The 21,037-nt window shown below is 36.2% G+C and overlaps 2 protein-coding genes across 3 annotated transcripts in view; both read left to right on the top strand.

Annotated features, from left to right (window-relative positions):
* stxbp5l (syntaxin binding protein 5L) overlaps positions 1-7,648 on the top strand; it is a 252,949-nt gene extending 245,301 nt beyond the window's left edge. For both annotated transcript variants that reach the window (XM_052148848.1, XM_052148847.1), the window contains 3 exons: positions 2,394-2,505; positions 2,845-3,065; positions 3,480-7,648. In XM_052148848.1, the coding sequence (XP_052004808.1) occupies positions 2,394-2,505; positions 2,845-3,065; positions 3,480-3,521 (375 nt within the window). In that variant the 3' untranslated portion in view covers positions 3,522-7,648. The remainder of the gene's footprint in view (positions 1-2,393; positions 2,506-2,844; positions 3,066-3,479) is intronic.
* Positions 7,649-10,473: 2,825 nt separating this feature from the next.
* Positions 10,474-20,568, top strand: poglut2 (protein O-glucosyltransferase 2). The gene is made up of 10 exons (XM_052148863.1): positions 10,474-10,906; positions 11,745-11,950; positions 12,076-12,281; positions 12,543-12,620; positions 13,057-13,229; positions 14,680-14,917; positions 15,066-15,275; positions 17,625-17,714; positions 18,885-18,989; positions 20,396-20,568. Exons 1-10 carry the CDS (start codon positions 10,728-10,730, stop codon positions 20,411-20,413), a joined length of 1,503 nt encoding a protein of 500 aa, XP_052004823.1. The 5' UTR covers positions 10,474-10,727; the 3' UTR covers positions 20,414-20,568.
* Positions 20,569-21,037: the final 469 nt, after the last annotated feature.

Below are 21,037 nucleotides of genomic sequence, written 5' to 3'. Positions count from 1 at the left end.
GGCTGATAGGGCAGAAGCTCCGAAACTTTTGTTAATAGCCCTGAATGTTTTTTTGTTTTGTTTTTTATGGAAAAAAAAAGGGCTTAATTTTCATAACACCAGAGTACAAAAGTAACAAGGCAGGCAACAATTCTGGCTTCAAATGCAAATTAATTCTGATCAGTGGGCCCAACTTGCATTAACTGACAGTTTGCACTTTGACTTTTACTTGCTGTTCATGTTTAAGTTCATCAGACATGCAATGAACACCTCTTGTGGGAGATTTCTATTATCTCTCACAGGGGTGCAGCTATTCTGTGTCAGAGGCACTGAGGTTTTATTACACAAGCCTTATTTCTAAATTTATAATCTATAAGCCTCATTTCTAATCTTCACTTGTTTTTAACAATCTGCACACCTAGTAGGTTTTAATGCATGCGCCAGTCAACTTTTATTCTGGTTTCATCAGGAGTCAGTAGGCTACGTGGGAATAATTTTTTTTTATTGCAGTGGAAAAACGCAACTCAGAATAGCAAAACAGTGAGCTATATGCCTATATAGCACAATACAAAGTTATACAATTATAAATCTCACATTAAAGTAAAACAAAAATGATCGAACTGTCACTGCCTGTATATGCGCTCTGCCCGTGCTGGTTCAATGTCATGTGCATGGAATTAAACTTCTGTTTAAATAGCCTCTTTGGAGTGCCTTTATTTTGGTTTAAAATCAAATGACATTGTACATAAGTCTGCACACCAGAGCAAAAGGGAAAAAACTCTGTCTTACCGTTTATGAAGCATTGAAACTTTGCTTTGTTAAAAGCAACCAGGAATCATGAAACCCAACGCAGGTGTTTTGAGATACATTTTTTAAACATGAAGTTATTTTTTTTACTTTATTTGGTGATCCGATGATGGTGTTTTATTGCCACGTAAAAAAAAAAAAGAGAAAGATTTCGATAATGGTCTTATTTATATAATTAGTCTTGTAAATATTTTGCAAATAAAGTAACAATTTTGATAATTAAGTTGAAGCTTTATGAGACTAAAGTTTATTTTAAGAATAAAATCATAGCATTATGATATTTAATTTTGTTTCATAATAAAGTCAATATTAGTAGAATAAAGTTGTTGCATTGTGAGAATAAAATCTCAATATTAGGCTAAACAGAGCATCATTATCACAATGATAGAACGGACGGCGAGCCAGCAGCTTCACTAATGCAAGAGATGTAGAGGATGTATTTAATTATAGGCCTATTTTAGTTTAGGATTTAGCAATAATATTTAGCAATTCTTGGTCTTTTTGCTCATCAGCACAGAGTTATTAGTATCCGCAGCGGTCATGTAGGACATTTTATTTATTCACGAGAAAGTAGACTGCTAAACCTGCTATTAGGTTTTCCTCTCTAAACAATACTGTAACTGAGGGGATGTTACCACATACAATGTCTTGATAAGGACTTATTTAATTCAAAGCCGTTTCAATTATTTTTCACTTCACTTGAGTGTGAACCTATATCTCGTGCCTCCCTTGACAGGCGCCCACATGTTGAAAACTTCTGTACTAATGCACACCTCATCTATGAACAGAGAACTCATAAAAACTTCCCACAAATTCAGTTTGGTTGCATAGCCAAGTTATCTCCCTGGTTAGTTGTGTTGTATATAAAGACCAGGATGCTCTACTTTGCTGTTGTCCATCACATGATGTTCCTTTAGATTTATTCACAAAATATTAGGACTGTAATCTCATACTGTTTCCAATTTCTTCTCGTAATTTACTTAATTCATTAATTGCAAATTTATATTGTTAAAATACTTAGATTTTATTGTAAGTGTTATTTTCTGCATAAAGAACAAATGAGCCAACAAATTGTCATTTTTGCTTTGATCTGCAATTTAAATTAAAAACACATTTAATCCATTTATTGTGCGCCTGTTGCCTGATGTTTGCTCATATAAAGTTCTGAAAAGGTGTCAGTGTTGTGTGCTTAATGTAAGCCCTAATTGTTATTTGACAGGTAGAGTGGTCATTTTTTAAGTCATGGAAGGAACGATTATTCTTATTTTTATATTTGAATATGCCCTGTGGGTTAAGCCCCAGATGTCAATGAAATCTAGCAACGGCACTGGTATTTAGTGTATACAGCACAGTTTGCTGTATGCTAGAATTCAATTTTGAACATAGTCTTTCTTTCTTTATACAGTGTTGGATTTATAAAATATGTTACTGTACTGACATCTGCTGGTGGCTTTCTCACTTGAAAGCGCTGCTATTTTTTACACTAGTTCTCTTTTACTCCAGTATTTGATGTTTCTTTTTTGTTGTTGTTTTTTGTTTGTTTGTTTTTCTTTTCTTTCTTTTTTTCTATTTTGATGTATTGATTAACTTTTCTTCACTAATTGCAGGAAATGTTGGGGGAGCTCTTCATACCCATCGAAACTCCTGAGGCCCAGAACCGTGGCTTTCTCAAGGGCTTTTTTGGAGGCAATGCACAAACTTTCGACCGAGAGGAGCTGTGTGAGTGTAGTTATCACTCATATGTGTGTGCATGCAGCCCTAGTCTCTCAAATCTTTGACAATTGGCATGAAGAACTGCCCACTAAGACAGTGAGACTAATTTCTAAAATTTTAATTAGATAATGTATATACAAATATTTGTGATTGTATTTTATAAATTGTTTACTCATGTAAAGCTACAACCCCAGTTTTTTCACATGATGTTAAAGGCAGGTTTATTTGAATTAAATCTTCCTCTCGTGTGTCTTTCTCTCCATCTCTCCTTATACTTTGTTCTTTCTTACCCACCCATTGACACTCACTCTCTCCCTACTTCTCTCTCGCTCTCTCTCTCTGTAGTTGGTGAGGCAGCGGCAGGTAAGGCGTCCCGCAGCCTGGCCCAGCACATCCCGGGACAGGGTGGTATGGAGGGCATGAAAGCGGCAGCAGGCGGGGTGGTGGGGGAATTGGCCCGAGCTCGCATTGCCCTGGATGAGAGAGGCCAGAGGCTGGGGGAGCTGGAGGACAAGACGGCCCTCATGATGACCAGTGCCGAAACCTTCTCTAAACATGCTCATGAGGTATGGAGGGGGGAGAGAAGATAAGACAGAGAGAATGAGACAATAAACTAACACAGACTGGGAAATATAGTGAATATTCTCATTATATTCATGGTCACACTGTTGGCGATGTAAATTGTTGCAATGTTAATATTTTGATTGTCCATTAAATTTCATAAAGACTTTGAACCTATTAAGTATTAGAGTGTTAAAACGGAGTGAATCAATTTCATTGAATAAATAAAAAAAATATTCAATGAATAGTTCACCCAAAAAAATAAATATTCACCAAAGGCTCTGTATGGCTGTTTTTTTTACAAAATATGTTTGATTGAAAATATATGTAGGGAAATATTGCTGTTTATTACTAATGTTTTGTAATATCAATACATATAAATAATTGTTTTTTTTTTCTTTCACGGTTGTCCTACATAGCTGATGCTGAAGTGCAAAGACAAGAAGTGGTATCAGTTTTAGAGGGTCCTGGATGAGGGCACGTTTGGCTCTGCTGCCTCAAGAGGACACTACTCTGGCACTTGGACTTTCAGTCTTAAAAAGAGAGAGCAAGCAAGGTGGATGGACAGAAAGGGACTAACAGGCTGGTCAGCCTCTCTTCTGTCTGTGTACAGGATTTCTAAGCCAGATTGCGATGCAATGGATGTGTACCAATAGTGTTTAAGAGTAAGACATTACTCTTACATTGTGAATCAGACAACATCTTTATTTATGTACAGTGGCTAATTGGGGTCTCCTCACAAGAAGCAAATTGGCTCAAGTTGTGTAGATACTTTGAATGTTATGAAATCATCAAGAGTGCATGAAACAAAATGGATGACCGATAAATGTAAAACTGCCAATTAAAAAGCAGCATGTTACTTTAAAACAAAGGGAAATAACTGTTATTTAATAACATAAGCAGATAATAGAAACTATGACAAAAAATATTTTAAATAGCGAACAAATATATACTGTATATATATTGTTTGCTATTTAAAAAATATATAGTTTATATATATAGTTTAGAATAATGTACAGATTTTGCTGTTTCAGAAGGAACTTGGTTCTTTAATTCACCAAAGTGGCATTCATCTGATCATAAAGTATAGTCAGGACATTACTGATGTAAAAAACAGCACCATCACTATTTGAAAAAAGTCATTTTTGATCAAATCTAGACAGGCCCCATTTACAGCCACCGTCACTCCAACACCTTATCCTTGTGTAATCATGCTAAATTACTAATTTGTTACTAGAAAATCACTTTCCATTATGTCAAACACAGTTTGGTTTGTTAAGTGAAGCTTAACATTGTCTTTGTGTTTGTTTTTGAGTTGCCACAATATGCAATAGACTGGGATGTCTTAAGATCAATATTAGGTTTTCTCTAGAAACTCTAATAATGTTTTTTTTTTATTTATTTTTTTATGAATAAAGCCTATACAATGCTTTAAATTGACAAAAAACTGAAGATTTAATAGAAAGGTATACACTACAGTCTTCAAAGATAAAGGACAACTGGCTTTAACAAGGATAGAAATAGATGTGGAAGGCCAGATTTACAACTATTCTCTAGTTTGAGGACTAGATGCCTCACATGTTCTCAGCTGACAGCTTCATTGAATTCTACCCACTCAACAGCAGATGCATGTACAACAATAAAGAGAAGACTTGGGGGTACAGGCCTTATGGGAAGAATTGCCAAGAAAAAGCCACTTTTGAAACAAAAAAACAAAAAGAAAAGGTTAGAGTGGGCAAAGAAACAGACATTGGACAACAGATATTTGGAAAAGAGTTTTTGGATCTTAACCCTGTTGAGCTTTTGTTGGATCAGCTAGACTGTAAGGTGCGTGAAAAGTGCCCGACAAGACAGCCACATTTACGGCAAGTGCTGCAGGAAGCATGGGGTGAAATTTCACCAGAGTATCTGGACAAACTGACAGCTAGAATGCCAAGGATCTGAAAAGCTGCCATTGCTGCAGGTGGAGGTTTTTTTTTTGATGTAGACTCTTTGAAGTAGTTTAAGAAGTTCTGAAAATTTTTATCAAACTTTAATAGTAATTTTTCACGTTATTAATATCCTGACTATACGTTGTGATCAGTTGAATGCCACTTTGGTGAATAAAAGTAACATTTTCTTTTCATAAGAGCAAAATCTGTACATTATTCCAAACTTTTGGCTGCCAGTGTGTGTGTGTATATATATATATATATATATATATATATATATATATATATATATATATATATATATATATACACACACACACACACACACACACACACACACATACACACACACACACACACACACACTGATCACCAACAATCATGCCACAGTCCAAATCAGGCTGGTTTGGTATTTCTGTAATTGCTGATCTCCTGGGATTTTCACACACATCAGTCTCTGGAATTTACTCAGTATGGTGCCATAAACAAAAAACATCCTGTTAGCGGATGGAAATGCCATGTTGATAAGAGAGGTCAACAGAGAATGGCCAGACTGGTCTACAGAAACAGATAACTTACAATTGTGGTGAGAAAATAGTGACGGGTTGGCGCTGTTTTGACGGTGGACATACCTCAATATTAGGCAGGTGGCAGGTGGTTGTAATATAATATACACACCGATCAGCCACAACCATATATATACACATACAGTACAAACAAACAAAACATTCTTGTCAATCACAAGAAAATATACAAATGTATTCACCCTTGTACTGTATTCCAAATGATAGAAGAGAAACGAGTTTCCATGATTCGTACAAAGAGTGCAGGCCAGTGGTAACCCACAAGGCCAAGCCCACTGACATTCAGTCATAAATGTGACAACACAACACAAAATGTTTCCATTCTCTGCTGCTAGATCGCAAAAAAACACCACAACCAACATTTTAATCAGTCTCAAAAAGTTACTTCACCCTTGCCTAGAAAAGTATGATGTTACATGGTTTTGGAAGTGTGAATAGTTAAATGCTTTTGGCACAATGTGACGAGTGTGTATCTGTAAGGTCATTTTCGAGAGTGTTTCTCTTTATAAAGCGTATTAACGTGCCATATTCTAGATGGGTTAAGTTTCTTTACTATAAACTAGCGATGAATTAACTCTCGTCTGTGGTTGATATTCTGGGCTCTTACCAATACATACGACAAGCCAGCCAAACTCATGAAGAAGCGTTAGCGTGTCTGTAAAAGTATAAATACACTTTGATTATCTTTCTTTCTTGTTATTAATCTTCTTTTTCTTTTTTTAGTTTGTCATGATGTTTGATTTCCTTAAAAGGAACCATTTAAGCTGGCCTGTTATTTCATTTGATTCTAGTCTCTTCGGTTACCTTGGGGCACCTGTAAGAAAGATTGTGCATTATTTTGAACCTTGCTGAGAATGAGCGAATGACCTCTGTATTCTCTGCCAAAGTTTGAATGCATTTGTGGAGAAATGTCCTTCACATTCCAGTACAAGGGACAAATTTTTTATTTCATCTTCTTTCTTTTTTCTCAATATAATGTCAAACTATGTTTTATACCTTACTACTGTAGTGTCAGCCAATTGTTCACTTGTGTCTTCTGGATATCAACTGACTGTGTAAATGGTGTTTTAGACTGATCAGTGGGCGCTACTGATAAATATTCATGTTTTTTGAATATGTGTCTGGAAAGAATAAACAGAGTGAGTCACCTGCATTTCATGGCAGGTCTCGTGTGAATTAGTGTTACATGTAAACTAAATCTTCCAGAATCGTATTTGAGACTCATGTTGTGTTTCTATGATTTGTCTTCTGATGACCTCAGACCTTCTAGTGCTTTACTGTAACAAACTCAGCATCTCTTCCGTAGTCCATGCCTCTGCCCATTTGGGTTTGTAAATACAAGCTACATAGTAACGTACACGTTGTGCATTGAAATACATAAACTCAAGGCTCATGCAGATATACACTGTCAACCATTAGTCAAACTTGGGCTCTTAACAATGTTAGTTTTTTTCTCATGCTTTCACATTTGAAATAATAGCTCATGGTTATGACTAATTTCAAGTTTGGACAGATGTTTGGGAGGCATTGTACGTATGGAGAGAGTGTTTTTAGACATAAGCCTCACGATAATGTTCAGACTGTCTGAAGCCAAAACCATAGAAGTGTCCTGCTGAAGAAACCTGTTGGTTAATGTTCATGTTCACCATTATATTTGTTTTGACAGATTCTCCTATGACTCTTCTTCAGTGTCAAAATAAGAATAAAACTGACTCTCACAGACAGGGTGTTTTGTTCGTATGTTCTCAGTTTTTATATAAAAATGTACAGTTCAACCTGTGGGAGCGTGACATGGTCATTGAACTAAATTGTTGACAAATGTGATTTGGATATTCCTCTGTGAACGTTGTACCTGTTTAAAAATGGTACCATGTCTGATATTCTGACTGAAGTTCTGTAAGACTTACTGTAGTTTCCTCCACTCCAATTCTGATCCTCTGATACCTTCAGAGAAGGCAGAAATGTCAGTCTTGTTTGAATGGAAAGTAGTGTTATAAAGTAGTGTTATGAAGGTTATTGAAAAGTACAATGGAAAAACATGTTGGTGCAAATTAAATTGAAATAAACATTGACTTACACAACATTATAAGACTGGTTTGTTTCTGTCTTTTGATGAGCAAGAACAGTGCCAATCTAGAATTTTCTATTCATCTATCATGTGTCCGTTTGTCTGTCTGTCATGATGTCTACCTTATATTTCAGATGCCCCTACAAGTACAAAGCATTACTGTAGTAGCCATTATTTCCTGCTAATATACCATAGTTAAAACATTTCTAAAGTTATTGCTACTGTGAAACCATAATACATACTGTATTAAACATAATACTTGCAGTTAGCCATCCCTCTACTAAATGTAACAAAATGACAGTCATTTTGTTACATTTAGTAGAGGGATGGCTAACTGCAAGTACACTCAATGGCCACTTTATTAGGTATACCTGTATATCTACTAATTCATGGGATTACCTAATCAGCCAATTGTGTGGCAGCAGTGCAATGTATAAAATCATACAGATATGGGTCAGCAGCTTCAGTTATTGTTCACATCAACCATCAGAATGGTTAAAAAAGTGATCTCAGTGATTTAGACTGTGAAATGATTGTTGGTGCCAGACGGGGTGGTTTGAGTATTTCTGTAACTGCTGATCTTCTGGGATTTTCACTCACAAAAGTCTCTAGAGTGTAAAGAGAATGGTGCGAAAAACAAAAAACATCCAGCAAGTGGCAGTTCTGTGGGTGAAAACAGCTTGTTAATGACAGAGGTCAGAGGAGAATGGCCAGACTGGTCCAAGTTGACAGGAAGGTGACAGTAACTCAAATAAACATGCGTTACAACAGTGCTTTGCAGAAAAGCATTTCTGAACATACAACACGTCAAACATTGAGGCGGATGGCTTACAGCAGCTCTGGGTACCACTACTGTCAAGTAAGAACAGGAAACAGGCTCAGGGGGCACAGGCTCACAAAAACGAGACCGTAGATGATTGAAAAAACATCACCTGGTCTGACAAATCTGGCTTTCTGCTGAGGTACACAAATGTAGGCCCACTGCAGCTTCAGTTTTCTGTTCTTGGCTGACATAAGTGGAACCCAACATGGTCTTCTGCTGTTGTAGCCCATCAGCCTCAAGATTTGACATGTTGTGCATTCTGAGGTGCTATGCTGCTCACTAAAATTGTACAGAGGGTTTCTCGGAGTTACCATAGCCTTTCTGTTAGCTCGAACCAGTCTGGCCATTCTCCGTTGACCTCTCTCATCAACAAGGCGTTTTCATCCACAGAACTGCCGCTGGTTGTTTTTTGCACCATTCCCTTTACACTCTAGAGACTGTTGTTTGTGAAAATCCCAGAAGATAAGCAGTTACAGAAATACTGTCTAGCACCAACAATCATGCAATTTAAATCAGTGATTCATGATCAGAAAACATTTTTCTGCCACGGCACACTTTTTACGACTAAATAATACTATGGAACACCACTATCCCACACAGGATAACCATCATCAACATTTTTACTTTTCAAGAACTTGTCCATGTTTTCTGTACGTCTTAGTAGTGTGTTTACTTGTAATGTTTGAAATTCGGCTATGCAAAAAAAATCACATACAGTAAACTTTTTGACGGACAGGGTCGTAAAAATTCTGTCATAATCTTTTATTACCCGTCATTTTAATTTTCATATTTTAATGATGGTAAGACATTTAATAGCTTTCGCTCACATTTTCATTTTTAATTATGAATTTACAGGACGAGCATACAGTAGATTATGCATTTATTTATTTATGAATAGAACAGAAGAACAACAGAAACACCACACATAGCAGATTAATGTTTTTTCCCCCCGCAGTGACAGCAGAGGCCACTAAAAAACAACATATGAAAAACGCAATATTACGAAAAACAAAATCGACAAATACGAACAAAACACGTAAAAAATGAACAGAACTCAATCAACAACTCAAACCTTCCTCCTGGTCCGCATCGACTTATACTGGGTGTTCACCTGTGCGTAATCAAACGCATCAAGGGAGACTGATGCTGAGGCAATTGTCATTAGATTTTGCATCTTTGCCTCGGACAGATGACATCTCGTGGCAGTTTTAATTTGGTTCTGGAGGCTGAACCCAGCGTCGAGTGGCGCATTACCCTCCATGTGACAAGAGTTGCAGAAAGCGTCACAGAGGGGTGATTTCACAAGTTTGACATGTAAAAAAGCGGAAGATGTGCACAATAAACATTGAAAACATGTATTTGGAAGAGAGAAAAAAAAGCTTGCAGTTGCTTTGATAGCAGATAGTAATAAAATGACTTGTTTATGTTTAGTTCTAAGCGTTTTCTTGGCGAATTTAAATTAATTAAATAACTGGGGTCTCTGATATTCACAAAAAATAAGGTAATATTTAATTATATATTACCTTATTGAAGTATTTAATTTAATATATAACAAATGTAAGTAATAATTTAAGTTAGGCTACTAATTTTATCCAAAGGATTCGTAACAATTATATTCATTAGAGGTATCGGTATTGGTATCAATATCGGCGATACTGGCCTAAAAGTACTGGTATTGAATTGAAAAGAAAATATGTGGTAACGCCTGTAAGAATAGGCTAGACAAGAAGACGCGGCAGCTTTCAGGAGAAAAATACGACAGCCTATACATCTTTACAAGAGTCACACCGGATGCCTAAAAAACAAGATTCCAAATAAATAGTATGAGTGAGGTTTATCATCAGCTGACTGTACTGTGCACAAAATGCCCTCATTGCCCTGAAGCGCAGAGCATTCATGAGCGTCTTTCCTCTTCCCATAAGACATCCAATCAGCTTTCACTTAACTATGTCATCAGTACGCACGTTGTGCAAGCAACCTATCACATGAGTGCTTAAGCTTTGGAGCACAGATTTTTTTCTCTTAAGGGTCTATGACTATTAGTTCACGTTCAACCACTAGTATTGCACAGTAGTATTGCTGTGAATGTGAGTATACGGTGAAGTGTATAATCAATGTTTTATGCGATGTTTTATTTAGGTTTTAAAAGCGTAGCCATTCTGATGCGTTGAATAGACGTGAACGCATACTGCAGTACGATTATTTGAAGCACACGAATATATCGAGTAGCGTTCTCTAGAGTTCGCCCACTATCTGTGGAAATGTTGAGAAAACTTTTGCTGCCCTTGATACTTTGTATCATTGTTCTGACGCGGAGATCAAAGGCAGCGTCAGCGCCCAGCGCGGTGAAAACTCTCATCTGGGGTCCTGGACTGGAGACAAACATTGTCCTCCCGGCTAGATACTTCTTCATACAGACAGTGGACACCACCGGGAAAAAGTGAGTGAGTCCAGTTGGAATTGGGATGCGTGGCATCTAAAAGGTTGTAGGTCCAAACCCATGATCAAGACACATAACCTCAGGTTCATTCTTAAAATAAAGTCTCCAAATAGTGTCAAAAAGGGCTTTGCAGCCTGATGCCATATGAGAACTTTGTTTTCTGGCTCTTCAGAAAACTAACTATGTATCTATGTGCTGCTGCTAGAACCTATAAGCCAATACACTGATCTGAAGAACCCAATGAACCCTATAGCCAGTTCAGGAACCCTATACAATGAAAATGGTTCTTTATCAGAAAACAGTTCTTTGCTGAACCTAAAGGTACTTCTGTGAACCATTGAAGAACCTTTATTTTTAAGAGTGTTGATACAGGTGGATTGTGTATTATAATTGCCTTGAAAAAAGCATTGAACACAAGCATTAGTAGTAATTAGTCTGTATTTTCTCAGTCTTTCGTAGCTCTGTGTTTGTCTCTTGAGCATATTGTAAAAGACACCATCTTCTGTGATAGGTGAAACTATTTTTAACAAGAAACCTTTACATTCCATGCCAGTGAATTCCCCGGTCAGGTCATTCTTTGATTTTCAAGGCGGTAAAAGTGTCTAATTTCTGCACAAGTTCTATAGGGTTGCATTACACGTGTTTACATTTAGGGATCAGTTTACTCACTGACACAAATGTTAAACTCTCTCCCTCTGCTATTCATGATTTTCATGTACCTGACCTGGGCCAGATTGATTGATCTATCTGTCTGTCTCCAACTGTCAATTTGTCTCTGTCTATCAAACAAACATGACTAATATGCATTCTGTTTTTGTTTTCATCTCCCCATATACAGTTTCACAACTTCTCCTGGAGAGAAGACATTTGAAGTGAAGATTACATCTCCAACGGATCCGTATGCCAGAATCTGGATGCAGGTTTTAGACCGGAACGATGGATCTTTTCTGGTTCGGTACCGCATGTATGCTAGTTACACAGATCTGCATATTCAGGTTCTGTTGAATGACAAACCTGTGGGAAAGTCACCATATGTGCTTCGAGGTAAGAACCAAGTCCAGTTTAATCATTCAGATCCATACAGGTGAAGACTGGAGGATGACATTCATCTCATTCTGTGGAGACCCTTTCCAGACCTTTATTTAACTATCCAGTCTCTCACTATCCAGGTGCAGTTTATCATGAATCATGTGATTGCCCTGAGCCCAGTGGTGCAGTATGGGAGAAGAACATGCATTGCCCTGCCTCTTTCTCACAGATAGAGAGTGATTTATCTGTCTTCCCCACTGTGGACCCAGACCGTAATGCCCAAGAGATCCTTCAGCGCTTCGGGATGAGGCATAGTCTGTGCCACTACACCATCAAAAACAACCAGGTATACAAACAAATTCTGCATCCTTATCACTGTTTCCCAGTTGACTCATTTTCTCTGTTCACACATCACATTCTACCGAGAAAAAAATTAAAAAGTTTTGCACCTAAAGAAATGTAGTACTTTTGACATATATGATTGAATATGTCCTTTAACTTTTAACGAGCACAGTATTTTTAGTCCCACAAGTCATACAAAGAAAGAAAAACTTTAATGTAGTTTGCAAGACTAATGTGTGTTAATTAACTATGTATTCACTGTTAGGTCTATATCAAAACACATGGAGAACATGTTGGATTCAGGATCTTCATGGATGCCTTTCTTCTCTCTTTCACACGGAAAGTGAGTATTTGCCAAAATCACAGCTACAGCCACTACAAATGTTTTTGAGCGTTTTTTATGCAATAATGATTAATATAATGTTATTAATAAACAATCCAAGTATGGAGCCAGTCATGTTCCATTTTTAACCAGTAGATGGCACTATAACACAGTGATAATTATATTCGATTTGATTGTGTTGAATTTGATGAGTGTTTAACAGTTACATACCAGTAAGTAACAAAGTTTTCAGTTCATACAGAACCATTATGTTTATTGGTTTGCATTATTTTCCCAATGCAGCCAGAGCAAAATGTGATGCAAGTATTACTGAAAATAAGACTGTTTTTTATTCAGTTATGTTGGCTCAGCAGTTCTCATTAAATTCTTAAAATTAAATAATTATAGTTAAATTAAGTAATTTAAGTACAGTTTTTGTTGTCATTTGCATGATCAGGTTAGGCTTCCAGACATTGAGTTTTTTGTGAATTTGGGGGATTGGCCCCTGGAGAAGAGGCGGCCCCCTGGGAATCCCAGCCCGATATTTTCATGGTGTGGATCCAATGACACACAGGACATCGTCATGCCGACTTATGACCTCACTGAATCTGTATTGGAGACCATGGGCAGGTAAAGGAACTGAATCAACATATAAAACCAATTTTTAAGGATTTACATAGAATGTAATGTACATTTGTTTATAAATATCATTATATAATAATGTGTAACATAATTTTTTATGTTTGATGTCATACATAATATATAATTTTTGAGAAATTTTTAATTGGTAAATGCATAGTCGTTCGGCATAGGCATGAATTTTTGGTACTTTTGTGCAAGTAAGTGCTAAGTCTAGGCACAAGTGTGTTTGGCAAGATCGCGAGCTCAAATCACTAATGGACTGTGTCAAGTGTAATTTAATTCAGAGATTCTTCTCCGTTTATCGCATCATCTGAATCCTATTATATAGTCCATTCCCTGTTGAGCATCAGGGAATAATAAACATAGATGGCAAATTCATAAGAAGTCAGTAGTATAAATGGAGTCTATGAAATTAATTAGAAGAATAGAAAAATAGACTTGTGTTCTTTTGTGCATTTGCTGCGTCCTTGTCGAATGTCAGGCATATTTCTATAACATGCTCCTTTAATATGCATGGAAAATTTTGTTCTCGTCTGGACCTGGATAATTTTCCATCCACAGACTCACAAATCATGGCTAGTATTAACAGTGATTGCATTGCCACGCACTTCACTTCTACCATTCAATTTTGATTTCATACAAAATTTATTAGAAATATTTCTAAATTCAAATTACACTTCAAACAAAATAAAAAAAAATTCATAATCAAATCCAAACATATTACCCTCTTGAACTATTTTCACCGGCACCTTCTGCAGTGACTTAAAAATCACTCTACAACAACATTTGGAAAAATACCAATACAAATTATATCATAAATACAATTGTAAATATAAAGAAAACAATATTAACAATTTAAAAATAAACCATGACCTACTGTATAGATAGTTTAAAACAAATCACATTAAGTTTTGTTTCTTTGTTTCATAAAACGCTACAATTGTGTTTTTCAGGGATATAATTTGATGTTCCACTATATTTTCAGAGTTTGAACATTCTTACCACTTGCTGGTGGAATCTCCAAACTGCAAATGTAGGAACTGAATTTAGACTTTACTCTGAATACAGACGTGCTTTTGAAACGTCTTCATGTAATGACCCCTTTCTCAGGAAAATAGCAAATGACCACTTCATTAATATACAATGCACTCACAATATGCATGCATAACCCGACATATTGTGCAAACACTCCCACACCCACTTGTGTTTTGTACTGGCATTACTGTTTAAATAAGTATTAATAATTTGTCTTTACAAATAAGTTATTTGTTTAATCCATTAAAAAGAACAAGAAATTATCCATAACGCTGACTAATGTGCTAAACCACATATTATTTGTTATTACTTTTGGTTACTTTTTGATTAAAATATATTTTGTCCTCTTATGTTTGTGAACACATTAGTACTCATTCTTACTTTGATCATTTGTAATGTGCAGAGTGAGTCTGGACATGATGTCTGTTCAGGGACACACAGGTCCAGTATGGGAGCAGAAGAGGAGTAAAGCCTTCTGGAGGGGGCGAGACAGCAGGAAAGAGCGTCTGGAGCTGGTTAAATTGGCTCGGGCGAACTCTGCCATGCTCGATGCTGCCTTTACCAACTTCTTCTTTTTCCAACACAATGAGAGCCTTTATGGGCCCCTAGTCAAACATGTGTCCTTTTTCGACTTCTTTAAGGTGAGGTACGGTTGAATTTATTGCACAAAATTAGTTCGGATGAGGGGGAACCACCATTATGTAGAATAAAACTTTTCTTTAGGAGTAGAGTTTAAGTGCATTTTAATGGGATTAATGCTGATTGTTATTCTTTTGTTTTTTTTTACAGTACAAGTACCAGATAAATGTAGATGGGACTGTAGCAGCATACAGACTACCCTATCTGCTCGCTGGAGACAGTGTTGTGTTTAAACATGACTCCATTTATTATGAGCATTTTTACAATAAACTTCAACCATGGGTGCATTACATCCCTTTCAGAGCTGACCTCAGTGATCTCCTGGAGAAGATCCAGTGGGCTAAAGACCATGATGAGGAGGTACATACATCCCCATACATGCACACAAACATACAGTTGAAGTCAGAAGTTTACATACACTTAAGTTAACGGTGCCTTTAAGCAGCTTGGGAAAACTCCAGAAAATAATGTAAATTAGCCAGTTAGCTTCTGATTAGAGTCAACTGGAGGTGTACCTGTGGATGTATTTTAAGGCCTACCTTCGAACTCAGTGCTTCTTTACTTGAAATCAGCCAAGACCTCAGAAAAAAAAATTGTGGACCCCCACAAGTCTGGTTCATCCTTGGGAGCAAATCATCTGTACAAACAATAGTATGTAAGTATAAACACCTTGCCATCATACAGCTCAGGAAGGAGACACATTCTGTCTTCTAGAGATGAACATAGTTTGGTGCAAAAAGTGCAAATCAATCCTAGAACAACAGCAAAGTGAAGATGCTAGAGGAAACAAGTAGACAAGTATCTACAGTAAAAGGATTCCTAAATCGACATAACCTAAAAGGTTTCTCTGCAAGGAAGAAGCCACTGCTCTAAAACAACCATTAAAAAGCCAGACTACAGTTTGCAAGTGCACATAGGGACAAAGATCTTACTTTTTGGAGAAATGCCCTCTGATCTTATGAAACAAAAATGTGTCCATAATGACCATCGTTATGTTTGGAGGAAAAAGGATGAGGCTTGCAAGCCAAAGAACACCATCCCAACAGCAAAGCATGGGGGCGGCAGCAGCATCATGTTGTGGGGGTGCTTTGCTGCAGGAGGTACTGGTGCACTTCACAAAATAGATGGCATCGTGAAGAAGGAAAATTATGTGGATATTTTGAAGCAACATCTCACAGCATCAGCCAGGAAGTTAAAGCTCGGTCGCAAACAGGTTTTACAAAAGGACAATAACCCCAAGCATACCTACAAATTTGTGTCAAAATGGCTGAAGGACAAAAAAAGTCAAGGTATTGGATTGGCCATCACTAAGCCCTGACTTCAATCAGAGGTGTGGTCAGAACTGAAAAAGCCTGTGCGAGCAAAGAGGCCTACAAACCTGACACGGTAACACCAGTTCTGTCTGGAGGAATGGGCCAAAATTCAAACAACTTATTGTGAGAAGCTTGTGGAAGACTACCCAAAATGTTTGACCCAAGTTAATACATTTAAACATTATTAAAATAAAGTAGTTATCCTAACTAATCTAAGACAGGGAATGTTCTCTTCAATTAAATGTCAGGAATTATGAAAAACTGAGTTTAAATGTATTTAGCTATATTGTGTATGTAAAAACCTGACTTCAACTGGACACAAGTTTTCATGTAAACACAAAATATGATTACTACGGCTGGGTTTGCTAGAGGGTACTTGGAAAATTTCAGAGGAAAACAATAAAATGATTATTTGGTATTATTACTACTGATTCATTTTGGTTTGTAAAGAAATGGATTTCAATTGTATTGTTGTTTTTTTCTTAAGGTTAAAGGGGTAGTTCACCCAAAAACTAAAATTCTCTCATCATTTACTCACCCTTATGATATTCCACACGGACCTTTTGAAGCTGAAAAAAAGAACTAACAGTCAGCATACTGTTGACTGTAGGCTAAATAAACGTCATCCATATGAATCCAGTGGCTAAATTAACGTCTTCTAATGTGCAATCACTTTTGGTGCGAAAAAGATAAAATGTACTTAATTATTGAACTATGAACCATTGCGTCCGGAGTCGTATGGATGACATTTATGCTGACTCTCTGTTCTTTATGTAGCTTCAAAAGTCAAATCACGATACACTTGCATTTTAACTCACTGAGCTAAGATATTTTTCTATTGTTCTGGTGAAGAAAGAAAGCCATACACACCGGTGATATCAAGAGGGTGAGTTTGATGAGAGGGTGATCAATGAGAATTGTCATTTTTGGGTGAACTAACCCTTTAACTCAAAGTTGGTAGAAAGAAAAATCACAGTGTATATTGCTATTTATTCATGAAATTATATGCCTGCCTTTTTATATTTTAGTAAAAGTGGTGGCATCAAAAAGTTTGAAAAAAAGAAAAAAAAAACCTTGACCAGTTATTGCCAGTTGTTATGCATTAGAATGATTTGACCTCATTCTTAAGCATGACAGAAAGATGAGAGCCTAAAACTCCTTTAATTATGGTATAATCACTGTGAGTGGCTTATTGCTTTCATAAAACAGCTTATGATGGGGCTGTAATTCAGCATTTTGAGGCTTGGGTTAACGAGTTCTTAGTCAAATTTACAAATGCAAACTCTGCATAATGACTGAGGCAGTAAATAGTACAAATGCCACAGGGGTCCATCATAGTGTTAAAATAAAACATCAGGAGTCTGCCGCCTCTCACTCTCTCTCTCTCATCTTATAGGCGAAGAAAATCGCCCTGGCAGGTCAGCAGTTTGCCCGAACCCATCTGATGGGTGACAATATTTTCTGTTACTACTTCAAACTCTTCCAGGTACATTTTCTTACTTTCTTCTGTTTAGTTTTCTGGTGTGTTCATTGTGGCGGTGACTACACAGGAACTGTTTTTCTGATGCCATAGATTTTTAGTTTTCTGGCTTCGTTTTTTGCTTGCAACTTTTTTGTTTTGTTTGTTTTTCTGTTCACATTCTGTGTTTCTCCGTGCTTATCAGTGTGTATATCTTATCCTATCTTGATCTTCCATCTTCATCCAAGTTTTATGTGATGTGCTCAAGGACACAAGAGGCAAAGATCAGATAATGCATTCCTTACCATCTGCACATCACACTCGCACTCAGTTGTTATTTTAATGTCTGTGTTCCTGAGAAATCTCAATAAATGTATTTTACTACTTCTTAACTAACAGCCGCTTTTGCGCTATGCACTATGTTTTAATTTCTCCTTTGCTTTAACACACTGTGAACTGTGAACTAACAAAATAAAACAAATACAAAAATATGTAAGTGTGATGTAGATGTAAATTGTGGCAACTTTTCTGTCATGAAGCACAAGTACCCCTGAGGTCATGAACCTAGGTGCTTTATGATATTTCATAACTACAGGCAGCAAACTTTTAATCTTTAAACACATGCTCTGACCTCATAGAACTTCTCAGCCATAAACCAAAAGTGGCTACTTGAATTTTATTTGATTCTTTTTGCAGATAAAGAAACATTTTTACTGTTATGCTAATTGTGTTTTGAATTGTGGCACAGTTAAAAATGTACGTGTAAACTTTAATTTGCACATGTGTTTACAAGTTGAGCATTGTGAAATATAAGTAAAATAACAAAACCTTTTATTTTGTATTGTTCAGAAGTAAATATATATTTTAAAAGACTTTTACAAAAGGAGGAAAATGCATGCACATCCAATACTTCTACAACAGGTGCTGGATCAAGGCAAAAAGCATTGAAATAAATGTGGATCCACACAGTTTAAATATTCCCTTTTTATTAATTTAAAAACAACAGCAATGTTTCGTCTGTCTCCACTTCAGTTTTATTAAAAGGATTTTACTATCCAGTAAAATTCTCATTGAAATTTCTGCACTGTCTCCTTAAGATGATTTGCTTATGTTTTCCTCTTTTGTAAGTTGCTTTGGATAAAAGGCTCTGCCACATGAATAAATGTAAATGTAATCCAGCTCTGTTTGTGTGTTTAGAGGTATGCTGAACTGCAGGTCACTGAGCCCAAGGTTCGAGATGGCATGGAGCTGGTGGAGCAGCCGAAGGATGAACTGTTCCCATGTTACTGTGCAAGAAATAAGGTGTGTGTGCGCATGTCTGCTTTGGTTATTAAATTAAATTACTTGAATGTACATATTAATTGTGAGACATATTTTTTAACTTTACCCTAATTTTAGCTCAGTACCTGGATTCCATCAAATTAATTTAGTCATGTTGGTCATTTAAAAGGATCTTAAGTATTAAAGGATAAACAGATGTGTTACAGTGTTACATCATATTTTCAGAGTGATGCATGTAAATTTGATCTTTAGCTGTCAGTCATTGATCCTTTCATTTTAATTCAAGAAAAGAACATATATATTTTTTATTTTTACCATTAAATGAAGACATGAGGTGGACATGAAAATGTACTGGATAACAGGAAAGATCCAGATAGCAAGTAATAATCATCTGACCTGACCCTCTAAATTATAGGAAAGGGAATGGTTTACCACCATATGTTTTAAGGCTGTACCAATACAAACATTTGATTTAATTCAGTGTCTTATAGATTTAGTATAATTTAACCCTTGTGCGACCTTCAGGACATTCAGGACGAGTTGTTTTCGATTATGCCATTGGCACTGTTAGTGCCAATGGCATAATCTTTGCCAAAGGTGAATATTTTTTGGGGAATTTAGATTTTTCAACCTCAGTTCCTATAATACATCTATAATACACTATGTACACAAAATAGTTACAATCAGGACCTTAAGGACAAAAATGTCCCCATTGAAACCCATTAAACGGCAATATTTGATCACAGTGGCATTAAAGCATAAAATCATGAATTCTGTGATATTATGCTTCCATTCTGGAGCCCAGGCTTCAAATTTATTTTATTTTTTTATATTTTCCACCAGATGGCGACATTTTTCTCATGTTTAGCCTATATAGCAATTACATGCTTTTTTTTCCCCTATTTTCTGTTTGCTGTATTATAGAGCACTGCAGGCCAATAATAAATGAATAAATTATGCAGCTAAAATTGTGTGAGTGTGTTGGTATGGATGTCTGAGTGTATATGTGTGTATTGACAAGTTTGTGTGTAAAAACAACAGTGGCATTATGTAACAAACTGGCATTTAAAGGGTTAAACTCCTTAAAATTAATTCATATTTGGTAGTTATGATCAGGACTGATGTTGGTTAAAAAAAATTTACTAATTGAAAGTGGAAAACAATATTAATATATAATATTATTATGGCAGGTTTTTGACAGACTGAGGGACTTTTTTTTAAATTGACACACAAGGGTTTAAAGCACACAAACTGTTTTTATGAGGGCATTATGCCATCATATGACTAGGATTTATCTTCAAATTATTCTGATAAAACAATTACATGATACTGTAGAATTCCTTGTGGTTCAAACCCACAGAAAAACATATCACACTAGCCCTGGATCAGATTAAACACTTCTAATTGTTTGTTTTGTTTTTGCATAGGCCAAAGATGAGCTGTGAGAGACCACAAACTTCATTTTAAAACAGCAGCCATCATATTTCGATGGATTTGCACCAGAAAATGCTCCTAAGGGCACATACTTATTGCTTCAAATGTTGTATAACTGCAATGTCTTGACTGTATGTTTCTCTTTTTGTATTAAAAATGGTTATTATTTCTAACCTCTTGTCTGCCTGGTTTATATCAATTCTGTATTATATAACTTTTTATATATCTTTTATAAAACAGATGTGTCTTCTGCTAGAAATGTTTCATCTTTGATTTGCTTCCAGTATTCTGTGTTTTTCACCTCCCAAGCATCCCCATAAATCTGTTGTATTGCAACAGAAAGATTGGTGTAGGGCTGTATTTGTTTGTGAAATATGATAGATGGGCTTGCCTATAACTTTGAAATCTCAGACTAGACTTTACATATTGCAAAATTGTATTTGCACATTAAAGTATAATAATATGCATTAAGTGTAATTATAATCTACCATAATACCTCTAGTTATAGTACCGGTACATTAATTTGCTGTTAGACCCAAAAACACACAAACTCACACTCAGAAAAATTGGGGATTGCATCTTTAGAACAAAGAGGCCTTCTGGAATGCATTTTTAAGTCATTTTAGTCATTTAGT

Source organism: Xyrauchen texanus, chromosome 18 (assembly GCF_025860055.1).
Source record: "Xyrauchen texanus isolate HMW12.3.18 chromosome 18, RBS_HiC_50CHRs, whole genome shotgun sequence".
Lineage (NCBI taxonomy): Eukaryota > Metazoa > Chordata > Actinopteri > Cypriniformes > Catostomidae > Xyrauchen > Xyrauchen texanus.
The sequence above is the reverse complement of the archived record's forward strand: the minus strand, read 5'-3'. Positions and strand labels throughout refer to the sequence as shown.